Here is a 27,020-nt window from a genome sequence, read left to right as displayed (position 1 = left end):
ACCTGACCGGTGACGCCTGTGGTGGATGGGTGTGGGGTGGGTGTATGGCCAGCAGGGTCACCTGACCGGTGACGCCTGTGGTGGATGGGTGTGGGGTGGGTGCATGGCCAGCAGGATCACATGACCGGTGACGCCTGTGGTGGATGGGAGTGGGGTGGGTGTATGGCCAGCAGGTTCTGCTGACCAGTGACGCCTGTGGTGGATGGGTGTGGGGTGGGTGTATGGCCAGCAGGGTCAGCTGACCGTTGACGCCTGTGGTGGATGGGTGTGGGGTGGGTGTATGGCCAGCAGGGTCACCTGACTGGTGACGCCTGTGGTGGATGGGTGTGGGGTGGGTGTATGGCCAGCAGGGTCACCTGACCGGTGACGCCTGTGGTGGATGGGTGTGGGGTGGGTGTATGGCCAGCAGGGTCACCTGACCGGTGACGCCTGTGGTGGATGGGTGTGGGGTGGGTGTATGGCCAGCAGGGTCACCTGACTGAGCAATGACGCCTGTGGTGGATGGGTGTGGGGTGGGTGTATGGCCAGCAGGGTCACCTGACTGACCAATGACGCCTGTGGTGGATGGGTGTGGGGTGGGTGTATGGCCGGCCCTCAAAGGAGTGGCTGGTAAAACTGGTACCCTGCTGAAACACTAGAAGGTGTCCAGCAGAACACTACACCCTGCAGACGTGTGACATGTTATTGTATTTGGAGGGAAGGCTCTTTAGAGCTGATGAGTCAAGAGCCTTTTAGTAAAAAGAGCGATATTCCAGGTTAAGCCCATAGTTGCAGTCACAGCCTCATCTCCTGTCAGAGGTCCTTCTTCCACCCAAAGTACAGGACAGATGTCAAACTAACGCAACCGACAGCCAGAAACAGTAGCACACTCCAACAATTCAACATCTTCCCTCATTCCACAAGTAGCGACACATGCTCAGGAGGGCACACGCTCACACCCACAAAAACGCAGCCCATCACCCCACCACTCTCAACATGCAGTCACACTAACTGGCCAATCCAACATGACCAGGTGCCAGACAGAACAATGCACCTGAATCTGGACCCAGCACCATGGCCTTTGGATGCGGCCCAACAGCACACAAAAAACCTTCCATACACACTGGTGAGAGCCCCAGTAGGCACAGATTGAAACTACTAATAAAGCAAAGCAAATGAGTGCAGTCCAGTACTTCCCCTCCCAACACTAGTCACGTCAGCACCCCTGACCAACGTTTTAAGGCACCACCGTAAGGAAGCACCCGCAAACTAAATGCAACACTTACGCCCTGTGCAGCAACGAATATATGACATCAGACCCTCCCGTCCACAAGCAATAATGACTGTCTCCTGTACCGTCAAGTTCAAAAACACACGCCAACACACAAACAAAACAATCATCACCATGTACTTGTGCAAACTTCACATCCGTACAATGATGACTGGTCCAAGTGCACACGAAGGCAGAAAACATGACTGCCATTCACCACACCTAAGGGTACCACACTTCCCCAATCGTCCTCGTGGAGCGGGGCACTCCTCCACGTTCACAACACCACAATATATACAAATGTCAGGCTGCTGCTCTGCCTCACATTCGCAACACCCGAATAAACCTTATGAAATGTCACTGCTTCTTCCCCACTTCACAGCCCCCAATGCACCCTTGAAAGAAGGTACTGGTCTACTCCACATTGGCCACTAGAACATGAAGACCCAGTACATAACATCACACCAAAGAGAAATAAACTCAACTTACCCAACCTGACTGTCAGACTCGCCTACTTTATCATCACTGTGTCAACAACATACACTCACACTGTACACAACTTACAGGAGGATTCTGTTACTTCCTTCCCTCACCACCACACAAACCTGAAACCTAAACATACTTTAGACCCACGTAAACACAGAAAGGTCTCCAACAGTTAAGAGCTTACACCAAATATAAATTTGCATCAATTAGAGTCCAAGCCCACAGATTTACAACAGTAACATTATTCACTCCATACTCTTAATGAGGTACATTTTGTAAAATTATAAAATAAGAACTTTTTGCCATGCATTTCTCCCAAAAACTCAACAGTAAACATGTTCAAGGTTTATAATTGTATGATGCACTGTACGCTGCATGTGTTATGTACATGGTCTTAACTTTTGTCTTTCATGGTATGAAAAACTTTCAATAAAGAGCAATTAAAAAAAATAAGCTGTACAACAGGAAACACTAAATAAATATATATATATTTTTTTTTTTTTACTTTTTTTGAGTTAAGATTTAAAGGTAGATGTTTGCTGGTAAAACGGGCCCAGAGTACCACCTACATATACAAACAAAATTCAAGTTATCCAAATGAAGCTTTATTTTACTTTACATTATACTTTGCTACAGCTTTTGAAAAACTTTATTGTTGCAGGAGCTGCTGGACCCACGTCAATATAAAAATGGCATTTGCTAAAAGCAAAAATATTTTCTTGGTCGTAAAAAGCTTACATTGCTTTAATAGTCCTTGACGCTGAAGAGAACTACTTTGTGTGCGGATGTGCTCCTTGTGACAGAGCGAATGCCATCACTCACAGTAACGTTGGCCAGTGGCTCAAGAGCGCTCAACCACTGCACTTGCTATATGCTGTAGTGGGCAGTAAAAACAGGCGAAAGACACAATAACAGACAAATTAATGAATGAAGAGGATTGACTGAAAGGCCCTAGAAGTAAGTTTATTGTGAATCCAAATTTGGTAAAATATAAAGACCTAAAAATACCCTTTCTTGTGTGATGAGAGAATATTTCCAAGTTCCTCTTTATAGTCACAGAGCTCCTTGGTGACTTGCAATAGCCTGTTGTACCTCAGGGGTCCTCCATCCCATATATGCTCTATCCCTAGCTTTTGTTCCAAGACACCCATTTGAATGCCTTGGTAATATCTGTGTCAGCTCATATCTCCGTGCTGTGAACAGTCACATACTTTATTCCGTCCAAGATGGCTCCGGGCGGTGGTCCTGTTCTGAGGAGACAACAGAAGCGAGTCTCCCCAGGATTGGGCGTCAGTCCTTGTATCACGTTGCGCCAGGGTTCAAGTCTTTGCACTGCTGCCCTCAGACACGTGTTATCTGTCTTGTTCAGAAGGGGGTCATGGGTACATTTGGAGAAGCGCCTCCAATAACAACTGCTCGTTCCTCTGTGGAAGGTGGACCTGCTACAGTTGTCAGACTCCGGCTGCACCTGATCATGGAACAAGGAGCCGGTGCTTTGTGAAGCACAGCCAGGTCTGGGGTTCATAGAGTTCAGTGTGTTTCTGGCATTTCGTGTTACATTATTTTATGCAAAATTACATCATTATGGCACATGGCATAATTGGGGGTTTCCCAAGTCAAAAAATGATTATGCAGTAGCACTTGTCCAATGGGAACGGACTCTACATGAGTGGATCATGTTCGTGGGACTTGTGTTTTTTGCACTATTTTTTTCTAGTCCATAATTTCGTCCATAATTGACGCAAATACATCTCTCTCAATAAAATATATAGCAAAATGCCAGATTTGAGTTTTGCTTCATTTTTCAAAAATGTGATGGAATTAAGGCACAACAGTATTATATTAATTATGCACATCCCTTGGAACTCTGTCCCAGTGGCCAACTCTTTCTGACTCTGTAAAAAAAAGTAAACTAAATATTAGTAGTCAACAGCTCTATTAGGGTCTTGTTATGTATTATGTTTGAATTGTGTGTTACCATATGGTTTCTTGGCCTGCTTTTACATCTCACAGGCACAAGGAGTCTTGTTCACATATCTAATAGCACTTTGTGAGTGGGTTATCCTCCCTGCCATCAAGAAAAAGCCTCCTGCAGCCGATATTCACCTGAAGATAAGGCCGGCATTATGATGTGTTTCAATAAAATGGTCAGAAAAATGGGATTCGGTGCCATTTTGCTCCACAGAAAGCTCATGGTTGAAGCGTACAGCTCAGAGTCACACACCACACTGGGAACGCCTGAGAGCTTTGTAAATATTGATGTGTTGCGCTTGCATTGAAGCTTGGCCTGCAGGGTATACAGGGTTGTGCAAGGTGCCATTGTCTGCGAGCACCAGTGTGTGTGTGCTCAACCGGAAGCATTAAAAACAGCCGCATGCAAAGCCTGTTTCAAAACAGCTTTTGAGGCCCACTGCTAGCATTGTACGCAGTGTTGGTGCACTGCTTATTGGAAGATCTTTCATCGTTAAGCTGGAATTTAGCAAAGGGATTTAATGCCCCACCCACAAAGATCCGCGTGTCCTCTGGCTACTGCAGGATGTGGCCTACCCGGCTCTTCATCCTTTAGTACTGATTAATTGAGCACAAAGCTCAATATTTAATTGCCATGAAAAAAATTAAATGCTATGGTAGTGGGTAATACTTTTCGTAATTAAGTGGGCGTCCATAATTACTGTATGAAATCGAGTTGTTTATGGTCATTAAAATGAACCTGTAATTTGAAAAGTATGTACATTTTCTCCAGTTTCCCTAAATGATGCACAACTTTTTTAACATGTGGTTGATTGAAAAGACAATGTCTTCCCTCGGGGTTGCATCAAGTTGTGAAGTTCCCTGTGGAATAATGCGTGTGTCCTCGTCACTGGCTCCAAGCAGTGGGGCGACTCCTGCGCCATTAGCCCTGGTGCAGGAAAGATGAGCCATTGACTTCTGGTTGGGTTGTTAAATACAACAATAATCACCCTTCACTGAGCCTCTAATCCTATTGGGCCCCGTGCAGCTGCACCTGCTGCACCGTTGCTAGCCACGCCCCTGGCCTTTTTTTTTGTTGCATATTTATATAGCGCGAACTCGACCCGAAGGTATTGGAGCGCTAAACACGAGCACCATATTTACATTACACATTCAGGCACGGGGAGATTGAGTGATTTGCCCAGAATCACAGGATGTAGGCCGGAACCTGCCAAAGACACAAGGCCTCAAAGAAAACATAAAATGAGGGAAAAACTCGGAAAGTAAAGAGAGACGTCCTGGTTAAGGGCAGCCTTGCACCATACGGAATCCGAGAAGGGAATTTCACTTGAACCATCACAGCTGTGCCACCATCCCACGCATCTACAACAGACCAGAACGGGAGGAAAGTGCCCTGCCTCGCAGCCAAAGCCTGGGACGACCTCTTCCATACCCCCCAGCAGGCGAGCAACAGCCAATCACCCCCTTCCCCCCTCCCAGTGTGTCAGTCCGGCTGAGACGGCTTCCCGGGTAGTGTGCTACAGGGGAAACTGTGATCGCCGCGCGCTCCTTGCGTGTGACTCTTTGCCTCAAGTATACGAGGGCAGACTGTCCGAATAGTGTGAAATTGTCAGACGCAAGTTGCGGTTACTTCGAAATGTAATGTATTATTTCTTCACATGGAAAATAATTTCCTCTGTGAATACTTAATTTCCTCTATAGCTCCTGTAAAATGAAATGGGGGGGTGGGGGGATGCAGCTGACGCCTCTTGTATTTTGGTGCAGGTTTGTGAGCGTGGATAGGTGTGTGAAAGCATTGCAAATGCTGGTAAATACAGACAAACGGGGCCTTTGTGGGTGTTCGCACCATTTGTAGTCCATTCCCGCCACACCTCCCCTTCACCCCCCCGCCCACGAACATCCTCTTCATCACCCTGAGGTGTTACGACCGTGACAATCCACACACCTGATGTAGTGGCAGGTTTGAGACACACAAACATTCATAACATTTACCAGTCAGAAATAACACACGTAGACATTTTTTTTGTATCTCAATTCTGTATTAACAATTAATGATCAATAATCAGATACCTTCATATAAACCAAGTGCCAATGAGAAAGCTGTGCACAGGAGGATACAATATGCACAGGGCCACACAATAGGGTCAACTGGGGAAGCCACTGGGGATTAGAACTTTAGTGTTTACATTTGAAAGTCTGCAGACAATGCGTCATTGACACGTGATGTGCTGCACCCATCCCCCCGTGAGTCCCACTGTAATCCTGGCCAGAGATGAGTCAGGTGTTTAGATGTAAATACAAACCATCGCCCGTTAAAGACGCCCCCAGCTCCCCAAACCCACGCTGAGTTAAGCCCCCCCCCCCCCACCCTACCGTGCTAAGCCCACTCTCCATCCCACCGACATAAGCCACGCCCCCAATGGGAGATGAGTGGATTGGTGTCCTACTAATATTTTCGACTTGACTGAGTCTGTGCCAGACGTACGAAGCTTCTTTTTCTCGACTCAGGCAGACAAATAAGTGAGGAGTGATTTTTTTTCTCTGGATTGAGCCCTCTTAAATGTTTTTGGGACTCTTTCCACGTCTTTCAACCAAAAGCGTACGTCTTTTCTGAGTCACTTAATCCGTGACTAACTGCATAACAAAACATGGCAAGTAATATTTTTTTTCATGCCTGGAATAACTCGACACTGCTGTGATAGTAGAGTGCCCTCGGCACATTTCTTGCCTCTAACTCATTCCATATATTTTTTAATTAATAGAATGGCACAGAAGCTACGTGAACGTAGTACACTGAGCGGCCTTAAGTCAACCTGAAAATATTGCAAGACTTGTGGCCAAGACAAGAAATGAAAAAGCCAATAAGCTTTAACGTGGCAATGAACAAAACAGCATGGCATTGGCCTACTTTTCGTTGTGCACACGTGTGAGTTGCCCACGAGCCCCTAACCTCTTCATGCAGAGATTCTTCTGAGAATACAAGACTAAATACACGAACCCCAAAAAATTAATCTAATCCGCTAACTTTGGTTACAGAGCAGCATGCTACTTAATCAAATTGCTTCAACGTCTGACAACGGATAGTAAGCACTATATAAATACAATTAAAATAAAATGAGATATACAGACAAAATTATGCACTTGAGTCCAGACAAAACAATTTTAAAAAGTGCGGTAATGTAAAAAAAAAAAAGAGTGCTTTATGTACATAAAGTATGTATGACACAGATCCAACGTTTTTTGGGCCCATTGTTTTACCATTGGTTCGTTGATAAACCTTATATTTTCCACTTGAGAGGTGATGGGAGTTAACATTTACATCAATCAAATTTCAATTAACAGTGTAACTCATTTGCCTACACAATAAGGACCAGGAATCAGTTGCTAGGGTTATGAAGTCTGATTACTAATTTATAATCAAGTTAAGATACACAACTTTTAACACCATACTATAAAGATACAGAATAACAACAGGAAGACCCAACCTCCGGAAGAAATTGAGGCAAACCAATATGAGGCAGACAAGAAGTTCAGTCACAGGAATACAAAAGATTAATAAAAGTATTTGATGCTCAAAAAAGAGTCTCAGGTTTTGTCTATACATGGGCAAATCTAAGTCAGCTAAAGTAAAGTCCCAGCTAAAAGGGTGGTTCCAAAATCTAAAGGATTTAAAAAATCTGCAAATTCCATAAAGGAAAATGGAACTAGACAGTGGGAAAAATGAGTTGCAAGGAGTCAGCATTTCAGAAGCTCTGTCAAGAGTATTCTTGGGTCAGCAAATTAAGTGTTAGCCTAAGCCACACTCAACAAAGAATCAAGGAAAGCAAAAACCTCTCAAAGTCCAAAGAAAAGTTCTCTTTGGGGACCTGAAGGGATCTCCTCTCCAACGGGGTGAACACTAAGAGGCTCATTACGATGCCGGTCGGAGTTGCCTCCGACCGACACCATCTCATTCTCGGGACCGACCGACCTTCACTCGGCGGTTCCGACTGCCTGATTACGATGTGACCGAACACTGTTTGGTCGCATACTCACTTCTCTATGGGAGCTGTGTCAAGGCCGTAAACCAGCTGTAATACAAGCTCCTATAAAGAAATCGGGTTGTGTGTAAAACCCTACAGCCTGTGGCAGGCACCACACAGTGCAGGGTTTTACAGGGGTATACTCTAGGAACACTCTGGACCACCAAACGTAGACCGCGGAGGCAAGGGGGCCCTGCTAGAGGCCACCAAAGTCGCTTTCCGACATCCTTTCCGTGTCAGAACAGCCAACACGGAAAGGCTGTTGGAAACCAACATTGTAATCTCAACGTCGGAAACGCCGTCTATAGGAGATTCCGTTGCAGTTCCAACTGGTTGGAAGACTCCGAGGGCCGGTTGGAACAGAGTCAGAATGACAGGACGGTTTATGTTCTGACCACCAACATCGTAATTGGGCAGTCGGACCGCAGACCGACTGTGTCTTTCGGAAAGCTTCCGACTAGCGGTCAGAGGTTTTACCACCGACATCGTAATTGGCCCCTCTGTTATAACTAACATACAAAAGTCTTCTTGGGCAACACCGCTTTGCACACATCATCAGAGGTCTATTGCCTTTCTACACTTCTCACGTTGTACACTGTAACATACGTAAAGTATCTCACACTGGACATGGGAACGACATCGTCTTCTCACACACAGGCCAGGTTGTAACGTTGCTGTATAGAATTTTCCGTTAACGCTGCGGCTCTCAATGTTCTTTTGTCAAGTTCTTCTTCTCAGGCTCTTTCTCTCTATCACCAGCGGTAATGTATCTATTCTTCAACTAACAGTGCATGTGAATACGTGCAAGAAATGCCATGTTAGCAGAAAATGGACACAATATTTTATGCAGCATATTAATCAGGCCTCTGTATGAATGGTCAGTACATTAGTTTAATTTTAAACAGAGCATACAGTAAATCCTTTGGATAATTATGTGTAAGTATGGCTAAGAACTATATATAAATACAATATATGAAACATAAGTGCGCACATCACATAAACTGTTTTTTCTAGAGTAATCACATTCTACATATATGAGGATGGTTTCTATTCAATTATCTAAACAGTAAATGTCATTCAATTTATTAAGGCACACATTATGAAAGACGAATTTCATTTCTATAGTGAGTACATGTCTATTAAGTAAGGATGTTTATTAATTTCTCATTTAAGACAGTTAAACACACAGTTTGAGTAAATTCACTAGTCCTACAGTAAATGCACTTTTAAAAATATTGTCAAGTGCAACACTTATTTTTATATTGTTAGACTAAATGCACATTCACGTCATGTATCTGTTACAAAATTGTTACGTAATTTGGGACATGTAAAGAGTGGGCAAATTACTTTTGTGAAGGTTTAGTGTACTTTTTGATGTGAAATAGTCCCCATGCACTGCAATTACATCATTGCATAGAAGGCGGAATGATACACCAAATGGTCATTAGCATAAGGTGAGAGATAAACCACTAATTTTCGAGAGGAGCCAAAGCCCATTCTAGGTGTATGTTAGAGTATTGGGTAACCATAGTCATGAAGTCATTGAGCTGTGAAGCCAGACGTAAAAAAAGGTCTTTAACTCCATAAGCTGATTTCTGAAAGTCCTTCATAAGAAGAAGTCTGGAAACCAGTTTACAGGGTGCTCTAAAGTCTTATATTTATTATCTTGGGCACATGTTCGAGTCAATGGAACTCTTGAACCCCGTCATGATCAAAAGGGCCACCACACAGGGTTGACCTCTGTCCCCACTCTTATTTGCACTGGTAATGCTGCCCAAGGCTGAATTAATCAGGATGGACATTATAATGGAGGGCTTTTGATGGGTGGATCAACAGGGAGACTGCATATCTTTATATGTGAATAACATTCTTATCTCTCTGTGGAATCCCCATACAAATGAACCTGCATAATGGAAATCCTGCTACTCTATGCAGATTCGGTGAGCTTAACAGTTAATGGGACTACATCTCTACGGGTGCCCCTCGGCCAAATTGTTCGGAGAGATGTCATGGAAACCACTGGTTCTAATACTATGCCTGGTTCCAGTACCCCTGGTTACAATACAGACAGGTAGCTTTAAATATCTAGGGATTCCCATTTCTATGCATGCGCATCACACATGGAATATCAATATCTCCCCTCTACTGACATAATTCCATCAAAACATCCACAAATGGACTGTACTTCCGTGTAAATAATGGGCCGCATAGAACTTTTCAAAATGATAGCCCTTCTGAAATTACTATATGTTTTGCAACGTTTTCCTCACACAATCTATTTTTGACAAACTGAAAGTCACTCATAAGGAATTTTTATGGCTTGGTAAACAACCAAGAATAGCTTGCTCAAAATGCACACTTACAATGGAGGGCTAAATATTGCAGATACCCAACTCTATTACTTGGCCGCCCAACTCATAATTATTAATAAATGAATGTTCGGATGAAGGAAAAATATGACATATTGATTGGAATTACCTTATTTTCAAGAAACAAACCCAAACAAGAAATACACTCAATCTAAAATCCTTCGGTATCTTTCAAAGGCTACTATCAGGGTTATCCCAGCATGGCATAAAGCCTTGTCATACTTTGTCTGGTTTAAACGATTCACATTGGAAACCCTACTATGGGAGGAGGATTGGCTTCCGACCTTTGAGAGGGCCCTGACTTTAGCTCTGGGGATCTTCTCGGAATCCCAAACACAAAAGATATATGGGACAGGGACACCATAACATTGTTCACAGATTTATCGGGGAGATCCAGCTGCATAAATCACAGTTAATTATTTTAGATTTCTTCAATTAAGGCACATGTTGGAACCACTACGACCCAACCAGCAGTGCACCAGGAGGCGCGTTTGCAGAGTGGTGGAGAAAGGGGTGTGTGGCCTCCAAAGTCCTCTCAGCAATCAGGGCAGAGGGGTTGGCCTAACGGCTAAGGCGCTCGACCTCGGACTTGGGGATCTGGGTTCGAGTCTCGGTAACGACGCCAAAAACCTCCTGTGATTCTGGGCAAATCACGTAATCTCCCCGTGCCTAAAAATGAAAGTGTGTCCTCATGTAATATAACTGGTGCTATGTAAAGCGCTCTGATACCTGATTCGGTTCGGGTCTAGTTCGCGCTATATAAAACACTGGAAAAAAATAATCAACCAGTGTGGGACTTACTGGAAGTAACAGAAGGGTTTGTTGGCCCACAAGAACCCTCAGCATCTAAGGGGAATTCATTCCCCAACCAGCAGTGCTCCAGGAGGCACGTTTGCAGAGTGGCGGAGAAAGGGGGCTAGGCCTCCGAAGACCTCTCAGCAATCCCACTGCATAGGACTTACTGGAGGTAACAGGAGGGCTTGTTGGCCCACAAGGACCCTCTGGACACAAGGGGACTTCATCCCCAAACCAGCAATGCACCAGGAGACGCATTTGCAGATTTGCCGGTCTTTAAAAAAAAAAATATTCGGGGAGGGGGTCGCTTGGACCCTACATCCATGGGTCAATTTTTGCCCGGGGACTCCTTCCCCCGGGGCCAGGCCTATTTTGAATAGTGGGTGGGGGCTGCATGCCCCCCATCCCCTGGCTGATTTCTGCCCCAGGGATCCCATTCGTCGGGGCCCGGCCTTTAAAAAAATTATTGTTTAATAAACTAAAAGGAAGAGGGGCAGAGCAGCCCCCCTCCCACAACGGTTTCGGCCCCAGGGACCCCATCCCCAGAGCCTGGCCTCTCTTTAAAATTATTTAAAAAAATAATAATTAATAATGGGATGAGGGCCACGCGGCCCCACTCCAGAGCGGATTTTGTCCCCAGACACCCAAACCCCCAGGGTCCGGCCTCTTTTTTTAATTAAAAAAATAAATACATAAAGGGGGGGGGGCATCACGCGGTCCCACTGCCGGGCCAATTTCGGCCCCAGGGACCCCATCTCCCGGTGCCCAGCCTCAAGTGAGGATGCCCTGGTGCCTGGCTTGGCAGTTCGGTCTGGACTGTTCCCATGAGGCAAAGGGTCAAGACTGATTTGCTTATGGATGGGTCTAAACTGGGGTGGCATGGTGAGCAAAAAAACAATGGATTTAACCCAGATCTCTTGACTGGGGGTGAATGTATGATTTATTTAGCATTCCGTCCATCATTTGTTTGCGTAGCACTTTTCACGCTAAGTGGGATGGGTATGCCCAGACGAGGGTCCCTTGCTCACTGTGCCACTGGATTCAATCTAGCCTGGTTGATGAAGGGCAATACCCAGAACCAGGATGCTTGTTTCCGGTCCAGGGAGGACCTGACTTGGCAGTCGACGCCCTTGGATAGGCCTAGACTTACCTTTATGTGTTCCTTGTCATGCGAAATTGGAATTCCTTTCTATATTTATGCATTTAACTCAAATAGTTTGTAAATACTTGTATAGCTAGGCTACATATGACGGTGAATGACAACCGTTCATATTGTTTTTTAAAAGAACATGTAGTTCCTTCTTTCTTCTATGCCACTGAAATTCTTGTCCTTTTCACTGATCAACACTGAGCACCCCTTTTCTATTAGCACGTTCCCCCTTAGAGCAACCTCTATTTATCTATACTTCGTGAATATTATTTGAATTCACACCGTATAAATAAGCATATTAAATTATCAGGAGAATATATTTTTGGTCTGCTGTCTGTTTTATCCATATGTGCATTTGATGGTTAAATAATTGACTCATGTGTAAGGAGTCTGCACAAAAATTCTGCTCCAAACTCCACTCTTAACTAATGCATATATTCAACTATGTTATTTGACTTAATGGGAACAGTCCAGACCGAACTGCCAAGCAAGGTCCTCCCTGGACCGGAAACAATCATCCTGGGACCGGTTTCTGGGTATTACCCTACATCAGCCAGGCTTGCTTGAATCCAGTGGCACAGTGAGCAAGGGACCCACGTCTTGGCATACCCATCCCACTTAGGGTGAAAAGTGCTATGCAAACAAATAATGGACGGAATGCTGAATAGATCATACATTCACCCCCAGTCAAGAGATCTGGGTTAAATCCATTGTTCTTTTGCTCACCATGCCACCCAGTTTCGACCCAGCCATATGCAAATCAGTCTTGACCCTGCGCCTCATGGGAACAGTCGAGACTGAACTGCCAAGTCAGGCCGCCGTCACTCTATGCCTTGCAGGGAGATTGAACGGACGCGAACCTTGTCCTCTCCAGATCGCAGATCCCTCACCGTGATTTTCACACGGAATACAACGGCGCTTTCTTATCTTCACCCGCGCTACATCTCAGAACATTACTGAGTGGGAAACACTATCCCTTTGATGAACGATCCCGACCATCCATGTAATGAAATATACCATTGAATAAGCCATGGCATGACGTACATAAACCCGGCTCCTCGCCACACGCGGAGGGTGACTTAACCACAACCTTCCTAGTTGCCCCTTACCACCCCGTCCTGAAGAAGATCCGCACGGCCGAGGTTGTGAACTTCCCTTGTGCCCTAAGTCGGATCGAAACGTCGACGCCCTTGGATAGGCCTAGACGTACCTTTATGTGTTCCTTTTCGTGCGAAATTGGAATTCCTTTCTATATTTATGCATATAACTCAAATAGTTTGTAAATACATGTATAGCTAGGCTACATATGACGGTGAATGACAACCGTTCATATTGTTTTTTAAAAGAACATGTAGTTCCTTCTTTCTTCTATGCCACTGAAATTCTTGTCCTTTTCACTGATAAACACTGAGCACACCTTTTCTATTAGCACGTTCCCCCTTAGAGCAACCGCTATTCATCTATACTTCGTGAATATTACTTGAATTCACACCGTATAAATAAGCATATTAAATTATCAGGAGAATATTTTTGGTCTGCTGTCTGTTTATCCATATGTGCATTTGATGGTTAAATAATTGACTCAGGTGTAAGGAGTTTGCACAAAAATTCTGCTCTAAACTCCACTCTTAACTAATGAATATATTCAACTATGTTATTTGACTGAATTGCTTTTGTGAATAAGGTTCTAGGACCATTGTTTTTTGTATGTCCCAGGGGTGGGCACCCCAGGACATAGGCAGAGCCAGCCCTGGGTGGTCATCTATGGCTCCAGGAGGGGGTCTACGCAGACCCCCTCTTTTGCACTGCACAGCCCCGGGGAGGTGGCGGTCTCATGGGCCGCGTGGACCTCCTTGCATTAACTTCACATTTTGCCCTGGGGAGGTGGTGGTCCCCAGGGCATGGAGGTTGCCAAACAGGCAACCCATGCATTTCTTTAAAATGAATCCCCGGGGAGGTGGTGGTCCCCGGGACTGCAGGGGAGGCCATACAGGCCTCCCCAGCACTAATTTTACAAATATCCCCAGAGAGGTGGCAGTCCCTGAGGCTGGGGGGGGGCCGTGTGAGACCCCTCATCATTTTGTTTTTCCCGGTGAGGGGGTGCGGTCCCCAGTGCAGGGGGTGCCGCTTGGGCACCCCCGCATAATTAAAAAATACTGCCCCTGGGATTTGGCCCACCCGAGGGCTTCACGAAGCCTGTGCGTCTATTTTGTTTTCCAATTTTGCAGTGGATCCGTGGGTCCACCCGCGAATTTGCAGCAATATCGAATGTAAAAAATGTTTTTATGGTCTGTCGTGGTACCTGTGGGACCTCCCCGACCATATCTGGGGTTCAAGGTATTCCTACCCTGCCCCCTTTTCTTTAAAATTTTTTGTGGGATTCAGCTTCAAGCCATGTCCCAAGATGGCTGCCAACATTTGCTGGTTGAAGTGTTGGCAGCCAATCACATTTTAGTAGGATTCGCGAGTCCACTCCAAGGACTCACGTCCCCAGATATCCATATATTTAAACTTAAATAGCTCTGAAACTACTGAACGGATTTACACCAATCACAAAAAGCACGCTTTCTGGACCAACATCTAGCTTTCTGCCAATCTTGGTGTAATTCCGTTCAGCAGTTCGGTCTGTAGTCGTGTACAAAAAATTAAAAATCCCCATAGACATAACATGGGTAAAACACATTTTGGGAGACCCCTTTTTTCTTTACCCCACTTGACGAATCACCCCAAAACCTTTAACACAGCAACTCAACCAAAAAGGGGATTTAAAAAAAAATTGTAAAGATTCGTCAAGCGGCGCCAAAACTATTTGCAAAACAAAAAAAACGATTTTTCTATGGAAACTTTGGTCTGAACTATAACTACCTACATATATATATTGCGGGGAATCTAATATGGCCTGTATGGAGCCAGTTGCTGTCAGTTTGCTGACCCAGGCCCCAAAAAACATGCTACATCCCTGCCTGTATGGAAGTGTGAATCAAGAATTCAGGCATTGGAGGCCGAATGATTGGCTGTAAGCTGGGTATGCTGCCTTCAGCCTGAGAGAAACAGAGCTGTTTGCATTATTTATGTGGTTGGCTGAAAATACCTTGAGGCACATGGTGGAGCACTACAGTGGGTGAAAAGTAGTGTGGAGTGTAGTCCAATGAGGCATTTTCAAAACACGCAGGTTTAATTGGAGCGTTGGGACCCCCCTTGGGTGGAATCATTGTTTATGGTGCAAAAAAGACTTGCACTGAATTTCAGAGTTCAGGTTCTCACAAATAGGTCCCTTAAAAACTTGATGTCCAGCCCCTAGAAGATGTCTTCAAGAGCGAGTCAAGTTAGCATGGACCATTGTCAGAGAAGCACTGATGTTTTAGAGTAGTGACTCCTAATTTTTGACTTCTGAGAGACTTAATCATTACTGAAATCCACAGACCCCCACTAAATCATTATTGGAATCTGGGGAACCCCACTAAGTCATTACTGGAACTCAAGGACTTCAGCATAAGTATTTTTCATGATTTGAACTGCAAAACAATACACAAAAGATACAGAAATAAGCAATCATCAAACAAATACACAAATGATTGAAAATGTTATTTAATTCACAAATATAAAAAAGAAATTTTAATAGGCAGGTTGGAGCGTTTCTAAATTCAAATGAGACATTCATCGTCCATACTATATTCTATTTGATGCACTTCCACTGCTCCAATAAACCAATCAATCTGAGGATACTAACTTAATTTCTAGCCTCCAGTTTCAAATTCCTTCACATTATGTTTAAAGATTTCCAATTGTACATTTTGCTTTTTTTTGCAGACAGTTTATTAATCTGTTAATATTATTTAATTTTATAAGAAGACTTCGAAGCCCCCCAGGGATCCGCAGACCACAGGTTAAGAACCCCTGCTTTAGAGGTTAGGGAACCTAATAATCATTAGTATTGTGGGGAAAGCCACAAACTAATTTAACCCCTTCCATGCTGCCGTCGGGTCGGCCATTGGCCGACGCGGGCTCCCGTTTTTTAAAATGGCCGCACTGCCGCGAAATCGCAGAAGCAGCCAACGGGTTAAGAAAAGACCGGTTTGTTTTAATTCCGGGGATGTGGTGACTGCTGGTTGTTTCCAACTGCCTATCCTCCTGTACTCATGTTTGCCTCTCCTCTGTGCTGTGCGAAGCTACACTATATTGGAGAGCCCAAAAGAAAGAGTGTAAGTTCCACTTCATTAGCTCTCTTCACTGCGATTCATGACAGTTGTCCACTTCAGTACTAAGGCTGGTGGGTCAATCTGTAGTTTCATCGCATTTCAAAAAAATCATTTTGTGTGCTGGGTAATTTTTTTACTTATTTTTTTCAGACATATGCTTGCCACATTGAGAAAGCAGTATATATAGTTTTTATTACGTTTAAATCTTTTAATACATATTGGATTGGTATGCAATACACAAATATAGAAATTTAAAACCATTACTAGCGGGCCAATGCTAGACTAATGGGCGTTTCCAAGATTTGCTCAAAGATGGAGGTTTATGCTTTTAACCAAGCTAGACTGGGGGAATGGTTACAAAATCAGCAATATCACGTAGTGTCTGACAGCTGCTTGAGCAGCATGGTACAAAAAGTATTTAGGGGTCCCAAATCCTTAGTAAAGGAAAACTCCCCTCACCAACAATAAAAACACAGGCAAAATTCGAACTTTGCTGTATGATACCCATAGGTATGTGTTTTTCTGATGTAATATCTCATTAGAGTTATTGCCTACTAATGTGTGCCGTCCTATTTTTCTGGTGTTTGAAAAGTGAAATCTATTGTGAGTAACTGTATTTGTCCAGATTTAATAATAATAATAATAATAAAGCTTATAAAGCGCCTGGTTACACTTCGAACAGTGTGTCCCCGCCCTGTGGATACTGGCCCAAAAAAGCCATCATAACTGTCCGAGACAGAGCACAAAAGGGCCAATAATAATAATAAAGGAGAGAAGATGCTCATAGGAATGAATGCCAATTACCGAATCGGTATTTACTGATTCAGTAAAAAGGGGAAACATTGAAGGGTGGCAGGGTGTGACTTTGACACCCTGTTGCACCCCTCAATTGTGTATGGGTGCACATGTTGCAGACATACATGCCCTAAGGGCATGTATGTCTGCAATATGGCACTGTTGGAAAAGCAAAAAAAATGCGTTTCCGAGGTTTTCATTATTTACCACCAACTTGTAGTTGGTGGTAAATAACGAATCCTAAAAGGGGTAAAGCACTCATTTGAGTGCTCCCTACATACCAAAATCGGTAATTTACCGATTCGGTATTTTAAGGAATCTGTAATTTACCGATTCCTTAAAATACCGATTCGGTAAATTACCGAATCAGTATAATGCCCACCTACATCTCCTTTTCCAAATTCCAGTCGGTAAAGGCCGAAATTACAGAATTTCGGCCGTTACCGACCGGTATTTACCTACCTACATCTGGCCCTTTATCTTTTATTGTACAGTTATTTATTGATTTAGAATGTTCTGTTATTACCTTTGAGCGGATTACGTTGGTCCTTTAAAGATGCACAAATCACAATATAAATCTCTGGAAGTGTTTGTCGTTGCGTGTTGGTGGCATTCCCCCTTTTTACTGTTTTAATTTACTAAATACATTTTTTTAATTCATTCCAGCCAATACAACATTACCAAGTGTCATGTGCATATGTGTATGTATAAGTTCATTTCAGTTTTTCTGATATAAAAAAAATAAAACAAATCCTCCCTTTCAACCTTTGTCCCACCCCTCCTCTCTCTGAATCATCCCTATGCTTTCTAACTACTATGAACCCCCAAACATCCTTCTCAAACTTTACCCTCCTTTTTAGGCGTCACCCACCTAACCGGCACACACGACCACTACCTACAAAAACAACTTAGTACTTTCCCTTTCAAATCTATTCCCATCATTCTATCCCTACTCTACATCTAAGAACACAAGAAATCAAGAGAACAGACCTAACACAACTAATGCACAAAGAAAACAAACAAAAAACAACATCTTTCTAATCTACCATTAACCTCTAATCATGGGTTCTGGAGTAGAGTGCTACTCACTGCAAAGTGCTTTAAGGCCTGGTGAGGCGTAGCAAGTGCTCTATAAATACAATTTACAATTACAATATGTGTTGTATTTTCAACATAACAAACAGAGATGTTGTACAGGCGAGCTTACATCATGCATATATACCAGCACCGTATTCAAATAATGATGGAGGAAAAGAACAAATAATTCAACTGAATATTAAATAAAGATTTCAGTTTGGGTTGAGCAATCAAAAATAAAATAAAAACATATCTAGTATTACATTACAGTCAGTGCTGTCAGATTTTGAGATATTGAAAATTGGTTAAGCATGTGGAGTGGTGTGGCTCACTGGTTAGAGGTGGCAGACCCGGAAGCAGAGGACGGCCCGGGACCAGGGTTCAATTCCCGACGCGGCAGGGTCTAGGATCAATGTCCACGGACTCGATAATTCTCGCTTCCATGCCTACTCTAACCAGGGATCACACTCGGCAACTCTTAGCTTTAGCTTGCCTCATCTCCACAATGGCCCCCCACATACACCGGGGATGCCTGGTTTCACCTTGGAGATACCCAGCAGGGACCATCTCACAGGGAAAGCCAGGACGGGTTCCCCAGTGGTCTACAGCGCTGGAACGCCCCATTGCTGGGGTAGCCATCAACCTGGGGTAGCCAACCTAACATAACCTAACATAACATTCAGCAGACATACCTACAGCTGCTGCTACACACTGGGATCAGTACTGGTGTTTCCATGGGAGAGAAACTAACAAGAGAAAGCAAGGATCCACCTGTACCCCCTACGCAGGTTCCACCAGTAAATATCTATCAAGATCTACAGTAGTCCTGTCCCACACAGGGGCATGCACCATTCTACTGAGAACCAACTTCATTAGTCTTCTGTGGTCTATCATTATTTTCATTCAATCCCAGGAGAAGCTCATTCTGTGTATGAGTTGAGTTTCTGGTATCTACACCAGTGTTCCAAACTCTAAATACTCAACATTTTGCTTCACACCTCTTAGTCACATCATGTATCTACCTTGATGCACTCCGGTCAGTACAGATGACCAGGCCACAGCAATATTTTGCTTAGCAATTACCTAGGCCAGATAATGAATTTATATTTACTTTACATGTTTTGGAGCCTAGCCGTGACGCCCGACAGACACATCTCAGGTCTAGATATGAATGGCTGCCAATCACAGCAGAGAGCAGTTCGGTCACAGTCCTTCAGGAAGGCTCCTATCCTGGAGTGGACTGAACCATATGGTAAAATACTGCATTGTAAATAGCACATCTACAGCACTCACAATTAGTTCTAGTGAATACTAAAAGGCATTTTGCAGTCAAATATGTTTTACGTAAAAACGAGAATTTTAAAGGCTTAAAACTGGTATTTTGGTAAACACGTGCAATTTGGTCTTGCTGAGCCCCAGTCTTCATAAGTACGTTACCTGGTCAGGTCACTTTAATCAAAAAGAAGTTTCATGAAACAGAAAAGCATTCTGAGCACTTTTCTGCTCCCTATTAACTGTCACCACTATTCTTCAGAAAAGTCTAAAGGTGAACCTTTAAATTTCAAGGTAGGAATTAGTGTTGATGATCAATGTAAAAACAAGTATCAAGTGTTTTCTGCCAACCTGCAGGTCTAGAGGCAGCAGTGAAGAGGAACAAAGTAGCTAAAAACATGAAAGGTGGAAGAAACCATAAATACAATTCTGCAAGAGGAGAGCTAATCTTGTAAGACAAAGATTGTACAGTACCAAAAGCTGGTTGGCATCTTTCTACCTGCCACTGTAGGTTCAGCAACTGGATCCGCGGAAGCCTGTGGTTCAATGTGAGCTTTCAGATGGTGCTTTGAATCCACAGAATGGAAAGGGTTCCAGTGTTCTGGGCTGCACAGTTCAGTGATGTCACAGTCACTGGACAGGAGAATGTTTAATGAATTGATGTCATCTTAATGATTAAACAGACCTGCTGTCTGCATGCTCTGACATGTCTGGGTCATGAATATACCAGCCGACAGTGATAAAGCTCATAATTCAGAGAAAGCAAAGTAATGCTGAGTGTTTGTTTGGTGCAAGTTTGATAGTAAGCACTGACAAAGCCAAAAGATCTGGCATTGATAGCCAGCCTTTTGGCTTTACAATGGAGGCTTTATTTTGTCATGGTAAAGCTTTACTGTTAAGTTAGCTGCTGGGCATTTGCCAATCTAAAAAATACTTTAGCTAGAAGCTAAACTATACTCTTAGTCTCAAAAAGCTAACACTGCAGTAGCATTACCCGCCACTGAAGGGAACTACTTTAAGTGGGAGAGGAGTTGGCCTAACGGCTAGGGCGCTCGACTTCGGACTTGGGGATCTGGGTTCGAGTCTCGGTAACGACGGCAAAACCTCCTGTGATTCTGGGCAAATCACTTAATCTCCCCATGCCTAAAATGAATGTGTGTCCTCATGTAACGTAACTGGTGCTATGTAAAGCGCTCTGATACCTGATTCGGTTCGGGTCTAGTTCGCGCTATATAAAACTCTGCCAAAAAAAAAAAGTGCCGGTATACTTCTGGTGAAAGGGCGGAATGTCATCACTCACTGTGAAGTTAGCCAATGGCTGAAGTGTGTTGGACCATTGGTCTATTCTGGATGCTACACTGGGTGGAAGAAATTTGTAAATTACACCAGCGACCAATGGATGAAGAGTGCTGGCTGAAAGCTGTAAACATTATATAATACATTTTAATAAAATCCAAAGGTCGTGACCTTTCAACTGCTTCCTGATTTATTTCAGTGATCTAAGCCATTTGTTTAATTCCTTAAGTTTGCAACTTAACAGTTTTACTTTTGGAGAAATTAGTTCTTCTTACAAAGATCGTTCAACAAGGTACACCTACCTCCACGCTTTCCAGGGATGCAGAGCGTCTCAGCTGATTTTTCCGGTTCCCGTTAACCTGGTGCTCTTGCATGTATTTGCTTGATTCTGCATTCGCAGCCTGTAGCTCGGGCCTTGAACGGCGGCCATATCGCTTGGTTCCCTTCACAAACTTTGGTTTCACTTCCTCTGGAATAACTGTGGGTGAAAACATTCTTTACGGTTATTGATAAAATCAAGAACTGATCTGTCACTTAGTAGGTTAGCAGTGCATGGAACACAAAAATATCGCGGAAACCCAGCACTACATAATGACTTACTACATCTATTTATCAGGTAAGGGGGTTCATCAAAATTCTAACCAAGTGCATTAGCAAAGTGCTACAGGGATCAGTTACCCCTACAGAAATGCTGATCACCTCATTCAAATTTGCATGACAATGAAAAATCAACCTAAAATGGGCAAGGACATCATGTAGTTCTCATATCCCTATCATATCCTAAATAGCTGAGTTTTCTATCCCAGTGCCTATTTGAACCTACCTACAAACACCTTTGTGCAGTCAGGCCGTTTCTCATTACATGTTGCTCAGCCATTGGTGCTTAACGATCATAAACAAGCATTGTGTTTCGCATCAAAGTGACATGAGAATTGTCCCCTTAAATTACCTACTTCATCCTCATTCTACTTCACAACAGTGAAACGGAACTCCCAGTTGTGAGCTGAGTCAAGGTTAGTAGAAGGTTAATTGTATGAAAAAGAAACCATCAGAGAGATCCAACTTTACGCTGTACTTTTTTTTTTAAGTTTGAAAAGGAAGTTTATTTCAATAAAAGATCGCAATATTTACGCTGTACTTAATTGCTTTTCTCCTCCAACTGGACGCATCTTACGATTTCCAAGCTGTAGGAAACAATTTGGATACGGAGTTTGTTTAGATGAATGCTTTTTGAACTGTATCTAGATCGCAGGCTAAGATGGGACTTTCTATTGATAGCCCAATATCTAACTCCTATTCTCTTCAAGAAAACTGTACATTTTCACTTAACGGTTGTCATTAACTAAACTGTATCCAAAACAGGGTTGCAAGCCCCAGTAGCTTTGTCCCGCCCTACTTCCTATTTCAACATTTCTTACTGACTTTTATTTTTCTTGCACAGGAAAGTTGCTTCATGAGTTCCATGGCGAAGGTACTTCCATTATCTTTGAAACAAGCTGTTCATCAGGAGAGAACTCTACTCAGCTGTAGATGGGAGGTGGTGGTGGTGGGTCAAGGCCATTACATGGTTTAGTGTGGGGAGGGAACTGATTTATACTCACACAGGACAGCCCTTTTTTCCTGCACCTCCTAGTTTGGGGCCTGCCTCCTGGCCCTCTCTGCTCGATCTATGTAGTGTGCCATGATTGATGGTACCTACCACCTCCCCTAAAGGGAAGTGTGTGAGTCTTCATATAATTTCCTAAAATGTATATGAAGGGTTAGAGTACCCCACGCTGTGAATACCCAAGAGTATATATAGCCACAAGAAGGTGGGCTTCCATATTAGACAGTACAGGTTTTGAGATGGTTGTATCCCTTGTGCCACTACATGTCCATGGGCTGTGCATTCACACTCACACCTCACAGGCCACCAAAGCCAGGTTACTGTGTGTTTGGATCAGATTCAATAAAGTCCTAGTGAAATAGGAAATTACTTTGTGCTCACCTCAATGGATCACACCAGTTTGGCAAGGTCATCTATCCTCGACAAAGATGTAGTGTTGATGAGGCAGTTTATGGTGGGTTGAAAAGTGAATAATAAATTGTGGAATTTCTGTTGTAAACAAAGCAAAGACATGAGAGCAGATGGGTTGGAGAGGAGAACATTTGCAGATGAGCTGGAAACCGACAGCTCTTTTCAACTGTTTCATGAAAACAGTGAGACAACTGTTGAGGCAATTTGTGATTACACTATTAAGGTTTTTACGATTCAAAGTTTTATCAAATCCACAAAACACACATCTAATTGTGTGTGTTAAGGTCCTTCAGAGAGTAAACAATTCCCTTTTTACACTCCTAAATGTGGACCGTGAAAGCTCTCAAGGGCCTACGCGATGTTGCTTCTCAGCTATCATATATCATTTTACTTGGAGTTTTCCTCCTTCACTCCTCCTACTGTCAAACCCAGGAATCTACCTGACTTTTTTTTATTTATTTATTTATTATTTTCCAAAAGAAATACAAAATCAAAGAAAGGTTCAGCTATGCAGTATACAATGATGAGTTATAAGGTGTCACTCTAGTCACAAATATTATACATATCAGCGTTTGAACATAGTCCAGTTGCATGGCCAAAAAATAGGGGTAGAGGCCCACAGTGGGGCAGCATTTCCACTTCAACATTTAAGGCAACAATAGCGCTCAACACGCCCACTAACACACTTACTATATGCAGTTCCCCACCTCCTCGGGCACCGGGAGGTGGAGAAACCCACAGAGCAAACAGTAGGCAAATGTACATTACCAAGGTATACCCGCATCTCTCAACCAATACCCTCGGGTACCGCCGGCTGTGTAGGAGCGGGTTGACTATTGGGAATAATGCGTGCGATATAAGCGCGGTATGGGCCCCAAATGTCAACAGGCCTGGATGTGGCGGGGACCATGTCTGAGTATTCGGTACTGTTAAGATTCTAGTGGGCCATGCTCCGGCGCCAGGAGCTGTGCAGCGGAGATCGTCGGTCGCACCATCTCAGTGCAACTTCCCGCTTAGCTAGCAGAAACCCCAGTGCCGCCAGTTTGCGCACGTTCTTTGGGAACTCAGCCACGTATCCTAGGAGAGCAATCTCCGGGATAGGAGCCAGGGTTAAATGTAGCATTGCACTGAGTGTGTTGTGTATTTGGGACCAATATTCATGCAACTTAGGGCAGGTCCATGAAAGGTGAGCGAAATCTGCAAATGGCCCACCACATTTGGGACAGGTGTGAGATCGGGAAGGATCGATCCTGTGTATTCGCGCTGGAGTGAAGTACAGCCTATGCAAAAATTTGAAATGTAAAAGTTTGTGTTTGCTATTGATAGAGACGTTTTTGATCGCCTTACAGCACCATTGCCATTGTTCATCTGAGATGGCGTATCCCAAGTCAGTCTCCCAGGCAGCACGCACTGCCTGGTCTCGAGTGGGGAGGAGGTCGCTGCACATCTGATACAACTTAGAGACTAAGTGTGTGCCAGATGAGTGCTGTATGATAAAAGTGAGGGGTGTCATCTCCTCTGGAGGGAGGGGGTACGAAGAGAATGAAGCGCGCAGCAGGGAGCGTAGCCTGGTTAGAACAAATGAGTCCATGAACGTCCTCTCCGTAAAACGGAGATCCTCTGTCAGTGTGAATGCATGGCCGTCCGGGAATAAGTCCCCGATAGAAGTCATGTGGAATTTGGTTAATGTTTGTCGCACCACAGTTTCCCCAGTTATCGGGAGCCAGGTGGCGTTGGGCAGCGGGAGGGCCGGGGAATACAGCTGCGGCAGGCCGACCAGTCGGCCCAGCCTACCCCATGCCCAGCATGTGGCAGAAACTGTTTGGATATCTCTCGGATCTCTGTGAAAGCCAGACGGGAGAGTGGCGGACAATGTTCCTGGCAATACCAAATCGGCCTCCGGTTTCAGGTACGGGATCCTGGCAACAGGATGAAACCATGGGTGTGCGTATGAGCATTGTGCCACCAGAAAATAAAGATAAAAATCAGGAACGCCTAATCCACCCCGCTCATAAGGGAGCGTTAGCACGTGCCAGGCCACACGTGGGGTCTTGTTGCCCCACACCAGCTTCAGGAGTAAAGAACGGAGCTGCGTGAAGAAAACTTTCGTGAGGGGGATAGGTATATTGTTGAACAGGTATAGAAACCTCGGCAGAACAATCATTTTGATGATAGCGACACGGCCGGCCATGGGCAATGGCAGCCTATTCCACCTTTCAATCTGTTCCTCGAGGGTCGCCAGCGCAGTTCCATAATTTAGTCTAATAATGGACACCGCCTCCAAATGTATATGGAGGCCTAAGTACCTCACAGAATCCCGGCACCATGCGAGGGGGAGGGAGTTGGGCCATTCGGTCGTACTGGGTGTAAGTGGGAATATAACCGACTTGTGCCAGTTAATACGTAGGCCAGAGTATTTGCCAAATCGGGTGGGAATCTACCTGCCTTAGCCTATCTGATGTATAAAAAATTTTTTTTTTTTTAAAAATCACAAATTCTGTGACTCTTCCATGAATACGTCAATCAGTGCTGTTTACAGCATTTGCCTCCTTTGTTTAGAAGCATTTATATTTACTGAGAACACTGTCATGTGTGTTTTAGTACAGCTTTATCTAAACCAGTAATCACATTTTTACAGATTTAAATGTTTATTTAAAAATATGAATGGGATTATGCACCCTCTACACCAATACAAGTATAATTCGACCGTATTTTTGAAAACTTAAAATATTAATTGGTTCCATTGCAATCATTATTCATTTCTTTATTGAAATCATTCAAAATAAACTTGGATTGATTTACTCGTATTCATTTTTCACTCACTTCAAATCAGAATAAGCATTAAAAATGCAATAGGTCTCGCCTTTCATTAAGTTAAAGCCATTTGCTTTGCTATACAATACCATTAGCAAAGCAAATGGCTTTAACTTAATCAAAGACGAGACCTATTGATTTTCCAATGCTTGTTTAATCTTCGTCATCTGTGTAAAATTAAGAGTTGACAAATTACAAAAAAAAAGTCCTAGTGCCAGAGAGCTGAGTATTTGTTTTCGTGTGTTGGAAATTGTCCTTTTTGCAGGGTTATCCCCAAACTTTTTGCTTCTTCCTCCCTTATTTTTCCTGACCTCTGGTTGTTGGCAATAGGACTCTGGGAACTTTACCACTGCTGATCAGTGGTAAAGTGCATAAGCTCTCTGTGTAAATTGTTATTGTGATTGGTTGTCCATGATTGGCATATTTGTATTACCAAGAAGTCCCTAGTAAAGTGCACTGCGTGTGGCAGGGCTGGTGATTCAAATGCTACTAGTGGGCCTGCAGCACTGATTGTGCCACCACCCACATGAGTAGCCCTAAAATGGTGTCTATGCCCTGCCAACGCAGTGCCTGTGTGCAGTTGCTAACTGCCATGCAACCCGGCCAGTGTCCCCACTGGCCAGGCCTAACCCTTCCCTTTCTGTACACATTGGACATCCCTATTGAAGGCTCAAGGTACCCCCCGGGGCAGGGTGCAGTGTATGTGAAAGGTAGAGCATGTACTAGTGCAGGTGACATGCTCTGGTAGTTAATTACAGCCATTTTCGTTTTTTCACTATTGTAAGGCGATCTTGCCCATAGGCTATCATGGGGAATGCTGTGTACAATGGTTACCTGCATATCTTCCCATAGGAGCAAGATAGGACATAAAATTCTGGTTTTCCTGAACTCAGAATTTAATAACATATCTTTTAGGAAAGGCGTTTTTTAAATCCTGTGTTTGAGAACAGCACTTTTTAGAAAGTGGCTGTTCTCTTGTCTGACCTTTCTGTGTGCTTTGGCCTGTTTGTGAATTTACTGTCCGGTTTGTGAGTGGCAGGGGCTGGGTGGCTCCCAGAGGCTGAGTGGGCAATCCCTGGGCTGAATAGCTCCATCTGCATCTAGAGTGGTAGGAGGGGGTAGCACCTGGGGCTGAACAGGGCTGTGCCTGCCTTCCACAATGCTGGCTCCACCTCCTGCTGGGCAGCTGACGACTCTGCCCCTCTCTCTGAAAGGAAAGGAGAAGCCAGGAAAACAAAGTGCTCAAGAAACACCCAGAACTGGTTCAGACTGAGCTCGGAGCCCTCCTGCACAAAGGGAACAAAGACTTTTAGGGGTATAAGTAGAGGATCCCAGACTACAGAAAATTAGATCATCCTGGAATCAAGAAGGAACCTCTGCCAAGGAGAAAGCTGGAAGACTGAAGAGGAAGGACTGTCCTGCTGTATGTTTGTGGGCTGACATGCAGTTGCTTTGCTTTCAATGAGAGGGGAAGGACTTTGCTTAGTGCTGTGTCCCCTTGCTTGAAG

The 27,020-nt window shown here is 44.0% G+C and overlaps 1 protein-coding gene across 3 annotated transcripts in view; it reads right to left on the bottom strand.

Moving 5' to 3' along the window:
- NINL (ninein like) overlaps positions 1–27,020 on the bottom strand; it is a 425,470-nt gene that overhangs the window by 237,683 nt on the left and 160,767 nt on the right. For all 3 annotated transcript variants that reach the window (XM_078649025.1, XM_078649026.1, XM_078649027.1), the window contains exon 4: positions 20,984–21,159. In XM_078649025.1, coding sequence (XP_078505151.1) covers positions 20,984–21,159 — 176 coding nt within the window. The remainder of the gene's footprint in view (positions 1–20,983; positions 21,160–27,020) is intronic.

Source organism: Lissotriton helveticus, chromosome 6, assembly GCF_964261635.1.
Source record: "Lissotriton helveticus chromosome 6, aLisHel1.1, whole genome shotgun sequence".
Lineage (NCBI taxonomy): Eukaryota > Metazoa > Chordata > Amphibia > Caudata > Salamandridae > Lissotriton > Lissotriton helveticus.
The sequence above is the reverse complement of the archived record's forward strand: the minus strand, read 5'-3'. Positions and strand labels throughout refer to the sequence as shown.